This window comes from Mus pahari, chromosome 2 (genome assembly GCF_900095145.1).
Source record: "Mus pahari chromosome 2, PAHARI_EIJ_v1.1, whole genome shotgun sequence".
Classification (NCBI taxonomy): domain Eukaryota; kingdom Metazoa; phylum Chordata; class Mammalia; order Rodentia; family Muridae; genus Mus; species Mus pahari.
Genome location: NC_034591.1, coordinates 25484740 through 25494068, shown reverse-complemented (window position 1 = coordinate 25494068; position 9329 = coordinate 25484740). Strand labels below are relative to the sequence as shown.

The 9329-nt window shown below is 39.5% G+C and overlaps 1 protein-coding gene across 3 annotated transcripts in view; it reads left to right on the top strand.

The window, feature by feature from the left end:
• The window catches only part of Calcr (calcitonin receptor), a 79214-nt gene extending 71963 nt beyond the window's left edge, over positions 1 to 7251 (top strand). For 2 of the 3 annotated variants that reach the window (XM_021190642.2, XM_021190641.1), the window contains exons 13-15: positions 209 to 427; positions 1392 to 1433; positions 5274 to 7251. In XM_021190642.2, coding sequence (XP_021046301.1) covers positions 209 to 427; positions 1392 to 1433; positions 5274 to 5522 — 510 coding nt within the window. In that variant the 3' untranslated portion in view covers positions 5523 to 7251. The remainder of the gene's footprint in view (positions 1 to 208; positions 428 to 1391; positions 1434 to 5273) is intronic. The other variant, XM_021190640.1, reaches the window with a different exon arrangement.
• Positions 7252 to 9329: the final 2078 nt, after the last annotated feature.

Sequence of the window (9329 nt, the reverse complement as noted above, 5' to 3'; positions counted from 1 at the left end):
TATTCCAGCTTTTAAAAATTCACTCTATGTGCTTACAGTAAAATTCTTTTAAAATTTTATTTTCAAAACTCACCTTCAAAGCCAAAAATTAGATGTGGTTCAGAGGTCAACTTCTTTTATTTTTAAAAGTTCTCTAGTCATCGATCTAGTAGATATCATATTGTCCACACCACAGTAATGGATCCTTCACCAATCCGACTCTCTGCAGGTCAACTTCTTCTTTCTGCTCAACATTGTCCGCGTGCTTGTGACCAAGATGAGGCAAACCCACGAGGCCGAGTCCTACATGTACCTGAAGGCTGTGAAGGCCACCATGGTCCTTGTGCCCCTGCTGGGGATCCAGTTTGTTGTGTTCCCCTGGAGGCCCTCCAACAAGGTGCTTGGGAAAATCTATGATTATCTCATGCACTCTCTGATTCATTTCCAGGTAAGGAAACTAACCCCACGTTTACTTGATGGCTTATTTTCCTGCTAGGTCCATCTGACTAAAACCCAGAACATTCCTTGTAAGATTATGATCTTAGAAGTCAAAATGCATAGCCTTTAACTGAGTAGACCCAACTAAAAATTTTGAAGGAAATTGGGTTTTTAAAGGCATTTGTTTCTATTTTATTGATACACAGGACCCTTTACTGGCCCCACACAGGCAGCTTTACACATATCAGGTAGCTACAGAGCATTTCTTTCATAAACCAGTGTGACTTTGGAGTGATTAGAGTAGTGAATTTGCACAAAGCTGCCCCTGTCTCCTGCCCTATTACCGTTCATTGTATGAATCTGTCCATGAGAGTTCTAGGCCTGTAAAGGAACACTGTACCTGGGCTTCTAACATTTCTCACACAGGACATTACAAAGTGAGATGTCAGAGCAGTCCTGGGCTGCACAGTTAGCCAAACTAGAGAAGAGAGCAAGTTCCTTGTTTCCATTCACTCCAAAGACTTGGTCCAGATTAAAAGCTCCAATAAAGGCGAGGTATTTTGAGACTCTATCTGGATATGACTAGGGTCTCAGGGAGAGGGGTCCAGCATAGGAGTCTAGGCCAGAATTTTTCTCTCTCAATTACAAACTTCAAATCCACTGCATTCTTCCAACTGCTAAGGCCTAACAAGAGGAGCAGGCTAAAGTTAATTAAGTCACAAAGAAAGGCAAGGCATTTCTTTAATAACCTAAGCTACTGGGATCATACTTAACAACTTGGCACAAGGCATCTTATGAAGCTTAAGCAAGATTCTCCAGGCAACTAAATTCAGTTTCTGAGAGACATAGTTGGAACAGTTCCTCACTAACTCACAGTCCACAGCTTCACCCTCACACGTGCGAAAGATTCTTTGGATGGCCATGGCTTCTAATTTTTTTAAATTTAATTAACGTACGTTTTCTTCTCTCTTTAGGGATTCTTTGTGGCGACTATCTACTGCTTCTGCAACCATGAGGTAAGCATGTCTTTCACATAATATTATCATCCACTTATATAAAGCCAGCCTTTTACGTTTTCCTAAGGACCACAGCGCAATTTCATCAGATCTCATTTCAATATGCTCTCGTAGGGGATTGTGAGTAATGGTGTACTGGCGGTTATCCTACTACCTCAAGCTGAATGGCACTCACCTATGGATGTTCAATGCGATTACACACAGAGGCCAAAGAGCACGCCAGGTGCTATCTTAGCTGATAATGTCAGCAATGCAATGATAAAATTAAAATGACATTTTAACTTTGATTCACCGTCAGCAGGTTGCTGTCCGAGATTGCTGTTATATAAGAATCAGACTATCTGGGTCAGTGTATGCAGAGACTTAGGCAACCAGACTATCCAGGCAGCTTCAGCCAGAGTCACCTCCCCTCTAACAAAATCTTGCCTGAGAGACCAATTTATACAACGTGATAAGAGAGCTTCTAAGGCCCTAGAGGTTCTTCCAAGTAAGCTTCACAGTGTCAAGGAATAACAAGCTCCTCAATTGTTAGAACACACAAATGTTCTTCTCGTTGTAAATTCTTTCCTATGAAAAAACACTTCTAATCAAGACAAACCCCAGTTAGTTGTCATATGATCCCATTCTATCCATTAAGTGTTTAGGAGGATATTTTCTAATCATTAGCAGTGTGTACCTAATACAGGTCCTATTATTTCTTTAAATAATATTCACTGAGTATCTAAAATACTTGCCTGCTGCGTCAACTGATACCCATCTCCAAATACAAGTTAAATATTTCTACTCCCTTTTCACTGATACATCTTCTTCTTTGATCCAACAGTTTATTCCTCCACCCAACGACGTGTATTTGTGGACTCATGATTGCTACATGACAGAGTAGGAGTCTGGAATAAAAATGAGGTTTCCTTCTGTTTCTAGCTCGTCAAATAACCTCTTCTCCTCCTTTTATTCTTTGACAGGAAAAACTAAAAACTGAATGGGGCTTAAATCATCCAGTGTAAAATCTTGTCGTGCCAGTGAAAATGCTCTGTGAATGTTAGACTCTTGCATTCTGAGTTTGTTTTGGTATATAAAATAAATATTTTCTTTGAAAACAATATTAAAACAGGGATAATACAAAGATCAGGCTCAGAAAGACCAAGCGTTGAAAGGCACAAGAGGATCCCAAGCATTTGTAAAATTGCCACAATATTTATTGTGTCTTAACGACAATGTCATTGGGAGTCTCAGACACAAAGTAAACCCAAGGGGGACCCATGACAGTTGAAATAGCTGGAGTTTATTGCCTATGTTTTTCTGGGTTTGAAATGTTTCTGTTTTCATTAAGATAGTGTAGCTAGAGGAAGTTGTAAATGTGACATTTCTAATATTACAAAAACGGTATGCTGGGCCAAATGTAATATCACACAGTCCCACGGACGTCAGGCACCTGGGTCTCAGCTGGACATTCTGCATACATTTCCCCTTCTGTCACACTTGTAGGATGTTACTTTCAGCTACATCTGAGATAAGTGTGTCACGAGGCTTTGCCTGGCTGGATATTGAGTTTCAGCAAAGATCCAAGGGGCCAGTAGGTCAGGAAATTTAATTCTGATTCATTATCAGCATGTTGCTGTCAGTGGTCGCCATCATGGAAATAAAGCCTTAAAGACAGGGTTCATGGATAGCCTAAGATCAGAGGGTATGCTGGGTTGTGGTGACGGAGTAAAGAATGATGAACAGGCCTCTCTCCACTATTGAAGGGAAACCCCAAATTCCCATGCATCAGTACATAACTACGGGCTTAAGAAAAATTTAACAGGAAAAGAGGGATACACACCAAAACATCCTAATGTATCCAAGAAGATTTCAGCATAATATTTATCTCCTCAGATATGGGAACCATGGCCCAAAGATCCTAGCCTTCCATGGCTTAGTTCTATGTAATAGAAGCAGCAAGAACAAGTGTGTCTTCAAACCCTCAGACGGAGCTTTCATTTTTTTTTTAAATTCAAAAACAAATAAATTGATAAAAAAAACACATTTTTATTACTTTTTCAAATGAACAGTGAACATATGATCCGAAACACTGTGCATTTGGTCTTACCCTGTGATCTCACTAGACATTTCTACTGCTTTCCAGAATAGAAAAAAGTCTCCGGACTGTTACAGTTTTTAGTTTTTGTTCCTAGATCACAGATTCAATGCCCTTAGTCCTATCCTCAAATCAGCATATAGTCCAAGTACTATATCCACCTACCTTTCTAAGAGATAAGCCTTATTGGGCTTTCATCATTACATCATTCATCATTTTCATCATTACATCATTATCTTTTGTGTGCTGCTCAGGATCTGTTTCTATGTTTCTATGCATATACTTTATAAGTGGAAGCAGATTGGAAGCGGATTATCATCACCACACAAAAGGATGGCTCATAAATTTGAAATGCAATTAGAGAGCGTTGCTAACTTCCTATAATAATAATTTTAAAAAATTAAAATTGACTTTAAGCCCTTCGGCCTCATGTTGGGCTGGGTAATTCAGTATTCATAGATTCTCTGGTAGGGATTGTAAAAGGACAAGAGAGGCAAAAACAAGATTTTATTTCCATGTGGGGCACTTCTCGCATGTTTAAGTGTTTGCAGTGGATGCCTCTAAAACACCAAGTAAGCTTTAGCTGTAAAGACAACCTTGGTACCTAAGAGATGCTGAATCCATGGAAACTATCTGTTGGATCCCTTTAACTACAGACACTGCATCTCCAAAGACACCGAACTGGCATCTTTCCTGGTTTTTCAAGAGTATACTGGTAGTCTCTAGATTATAACCCTGACATCAAAGGGCTTATCTACAATCCAAACAAAGCCAGGCTTCAATTGGAACTTGGATTCTGCCACATTGCAGCTCCCGTGCTGTGCACGCATGGTGTAATCTAAGCCCTCCCATCTGTAAGTGAACACCACACTGGTGTCTTGGAAGGAGGCTGTTGTGAGGATTAAAAAAAAATTAATTCAAATCAAGTGATTATAATATGGCCTGGGGCAATCAGTCAGTAAGGAGTAACTAAATGCTTTGTGCCATCCTTTGTCCCTGTATGACTTTTTTCAGGGCGAACTCCAGCTGCATGGTACACCTCGCCTCTTAGCACTGTAAGAGTTTCTCTCTGCTTAAAATGCACTAGTATCTAAAATGCTCCACACACACACATGCATCCATAGCTTGTTTGAAAAGTCCAGTATTTTACATGATCCAATTACCAAATTATTCTGATTTTTTTTTTTCTACAAAGAGAGACTAAAGTCTCACTCTTAAAATGTTTCCACTCCCTTAGTCAAAGTTTTTATCTGGAATACCTCATTCGGTGCTAAGGGTAAATGTACAATATAGATCTATTATTGTAAAATCTATGACTGTCGCGTGGTTTATGAATATATTTTCATGATACACAAGCTCAGATTTTGATCAAATCATGTCTTAACATGAAAGGCAACAGGTAAGTTTTCTTAACTCTCTCTACTGGGACATGTCTGCTACATTATGAAATGAAGCAACTTTCTCTAGCAAGCTATGAAAGCCAAGACAGAAAGCTTTGCTCAAAAATGGCTTGTTTGCCGGTTGTTACTCAAACAAGTAGCTCTGTTTGCCGGTTGTCACTCAAACAAGTAGCTCGCTATCTTGATTAGCATATTGATATTCCTAGGAGGTGTATTTCTTTGCCTCAGTATAAACTCAGTTCTTAGATCAGATCTACAATGTAACCTCCATTCGCCTCTGATGAGTCCCAAGAGTCACGTACATAAGGTTTGCTGGGGTCACCGCGGACAGTCTTTGGAAACAAGGTTTCTTTGCTCTTGCAGGTGCAAGTCACCCTGAAGCGCCAGTGGACGCAGTTCAAGATCCAGTGGAGCCAGCGCTGGGGAAGGCGCCGCCGCCCCACCAACCGTGTGGTCAGTGCTCCTCGGGCTGTAGCCTTTGCTGAGCCAGATGGCCTCCCCATTTACATCTGCCATCAGGAACCAAGGAATCCTCCAATCAGCAACAACGAAGGCGAGGAGAGTGCTGAAATTATCCCCATGAATGTCATCCAGCAAGACGCATCCGCTTGAATGTGAAGCCACCCCAAACATTGTGATCCACTGAGCCTTCATTTCCTGGGGAAAGAGACCATGCGTTTCAAGTGATTCCCATCCTCCCAGGAGCTGAGCATATCATTTGTGAAGAAGTATTAAGTGAATTTGTCCATAGTGAATTTGAAGAAAGTGATTTTTGGTACTATTGCTTTGGGAGTCAGTCTAGGAATAGAGTCTCCCATTGCAACTTGTGAACTCCATCATTCATTCTGGACTGAGATGACAGTGTTCATAGGAAAGCGGGCAAGGTATTCAAAAGATGTCACTAAATTGACCTAGTTCAGATTCAGGGTGCTCCTTGTTAATTTTGAGCCATTTGTACCTTTGAGAAATTAAAATCACTCTCAATGTTTTTAAATTTGACACTGGATTTTGAATTAGACTATTTCTGTATTTAACTACGGATCTGGTTTTTAATGTTTTTATTTCAGTCAGTTCCTATATTACACATGCTACCGTCTGTTCAAAGTCAACTACACAACTAACATGACCTCTGAAAGATGCTGTGTCTTTTATAACATGATCCAGTTCACCAGGCAGAACCCAAATGTTGTAATGAATTGATCTGAATGTTGTATGTGCTTTGGTCACTGACATTTATATAAATTGGGAGGTCGCAAAGAAACTATCACCAAATTTTTCACAGAACTGCCCCCCAAAAATGTCTTTAAAAGAGCGTTTTCCACTTTCCTAAAGTACAGGATTTATAAAACAAATCACTCCAAGGTTTATAAAGCAGATTATCTCTTGCCCTTGGGTGCTATCTAGCAGTAAGAAATAGATTTGTTTACAACTGGCAATTAAAAGACTCCTTACAAGTCCATTAACTGCCTTCCACCCAGCTGCAAAGCCTAACAAGGTCCCTGTGTTTTTCAAGAAGATTCTGTGTGGCTAATTACAAATCAGTTTCTTGTTGACCTCTTGCTTGCTGCTATTAGCAAAACAAGAGGGGGAAAAAAACAAACCCCACAATGTAGGGACTTCAAAGCCAACCTCATATTAATTCATCTTAAATTAAAAATAGAGCTTTCCCTCAAATCCCAGCACGGTATCTCCATACCTCTCTTTACTCACCAGTAGATCTTCGAAGATCCATGAATAAACCAATACCATCACAGATTTCTGAATCTGCGACATCAATCAGCCACCAATTATTTAATTTGTATGCTAAATGAGGAGCTTCATGGAGAGCCTCAAAATCTCCTCTCACCTTTGTAATCTTTTGTCACTGCCTTTCAGAGGTGATTTGGTTGTGTAAAGACAAAAGTAACTTGATTCCTTCTGGTTACATACTTGGTGCACCCAGAGAAAACTGCATTTCAATAGCAACTGTGCACCTTGGATACTGAGAGTCTCCTTGACCAAAATGGAAAGAGGGATTGAAAGGAAGGATTTTTTTTTTTTTTTTTCAATCACAGTGTTACATGGTGATGCCCCTATGTTTTGTTTACAAACATCGAAATCAGTGTATTTCAGGCAGCTCTAGTACAAATGTGATAATATATTGTTGAAGTGTTTGAGATGTTATTGTGCTTATGTAGTAGGAGCTGATGAAATCAAACTGACTTACCATAACATCGCATGTCATACCTAAATTGTGTGAAACGCTTCTGCTGTGTACATGTATAAATACAGAGCATATTAAAAAGGCAAAGATGTATATTGGCATATTTTTATAAAGAAATACATTTGTCATCTTTCATTCATTCATTTTTGTCTCCGCTCATTCCATGCATTCTTCCTTTCAGCCATGAGCTGCCAGCTTTCCACCATGTTTGTCTTGTGGGAGGGAGAAGGATCTAAAAGCACAGGTTAGAGATGGCTTACATGAATCACAAGATCATTATCCTTATTAGTGTAACCACTTTGAATCTAACCTGGTGGCACAGCCCTCATACCCTTGATAATATGAAACCATCCATTACTGTCAGCCTATTATTAGATACATTTGGGGATGATAGCATAGAAATCCAGCACAGGGATGTATAAAATCATTTTGTCCCATCTTGGCTTTCATTATTCTGAAGCCAGATTTGATCTGTCCAACATCTCCTCAAGTCGTTAGAATTGTTATAATTACAAGTTCTTGATATAATTTAAGAGAAAGATTAAGACTGAATGAAAGGTAATTAATTAAATATCAATAAATTGCGCAAAGGCCAGTGTTAGAAAGATTTTTTTTTTTTCAGGCCCAGAAGGCATGAAATGAAAACGCTGAGAATTAAATGAGAACCACTGGGCTCGTGAAGGGAAGCAGGGTGATTTGAAAGTGTAGCACCTAAATTGCTGCCTCCTGAGACCTGGGGATCTGTTTAGAAAGGATACACAGAGATGCATCCTTCCCTGAATGGTCCAGAGAGCAGAAATCACAGGAAGATTTTTGGAAAAACAAAACAAAACAAATAATTTCACACTCCATAAATGTAAGTCTTCAAGAGAGCAACTTGTGTAGCGGTAGCTGCCCATCTCCTTAGACCTACTGTAAAATGTCTACTGTAAAATTACTTCTAAATGGGCCTTTGTGTACAACTGGATACTACAATGCTGAGGGAAGATAAAGCATTGGGAAAAGACATGATAAGATATTTATCAGCATGAAGCTTCACTTCATTCATTACTCACTGATACCGATGTTTCATACCCATCCTGTTCTACCATAGGTCCAACATTTATCAATAGTGATGGCAGCTCAACTTCTGGGTTGGGTACAAATCAAGGCTTTCTAAGTCCCAAACTTATGCATTGCTGTTCTGAGTGTGAAGAAACAAAATGGCGTGTATTGTTGGAGGCGGTAGCTGGATGTGAGGTCTCCTCTCAGCTAGCAATCAAAGAGACCCAAGCTCCGGAAATGCTCTCAGAACATCTGCATGATGTTCTAGACATCTGCACTCGTTTCCTAGACAACAACATGGAAAACACTGGTCATTCCGAGGTTACATTATGGCTCAGTGCTTATCACATGACTTAACACTTAGAGGAGTTTAAAATGAGGTCACTGATAAAGAGTAGAGATTGACTATCACATTTGGAAAGCCATCGGGTACATGCAGAGAAACACCACTTGCAAATTTAAAATAAAAAGCCAGGCATCTTACTCTAAACCTTGGGTTTAGGTAAAATTGATGTCATAGAGGCATGGAACATGGGAAAAGTGGCTGGAAACCTAAAAGAAGAAAAAAATTATAATACAGTATTGGGATAGCAAAGGAAGGGAAGAAGAATTTCCAAACCAAGAACTTTAGACACATATTTTTGCAACATGGAATTAATTTACTTTCAATATTTCTAAATAATCCCCTGCAGTGTTGAAAAAAAGCACCCTTGAAACTATAGCTAAGTTAGATCTGAAAATATTTCTAATGCTATATCTTCCTTCACTTGAGTTAGCAATGTGTTTGAGGATTTCAGGTCTTAAGTGTTGGCCAGCCGGCCCCTTATGGTTCTAATCAATGCCTGTTTTCTACTTAAAGAAATTCAATATCAAACTGTCCCAGAAGCTCCTCCACTGCGGCTCAAGCTGGGCCATCCTTCTTTCCCTATTGACCAGCAATGCCACCTAATATCACTGCAGTCTCTGTTGCTGAAGTAATCTGTAATCTTTTAATTAGGAAAATTTGCCTCCAAATCTCAGACTATGATAGTGCCGTGTTCAATAGAAATTCAATAAAACCAGTTAGATGTCTTTCATTAGAAAAACAAAAAATCGCAAATACACCAAGAATTATGTCTCCGCTCAACCCTGCAAGACCAAAGCTAATACATATAGATCTCTCACATATGTAC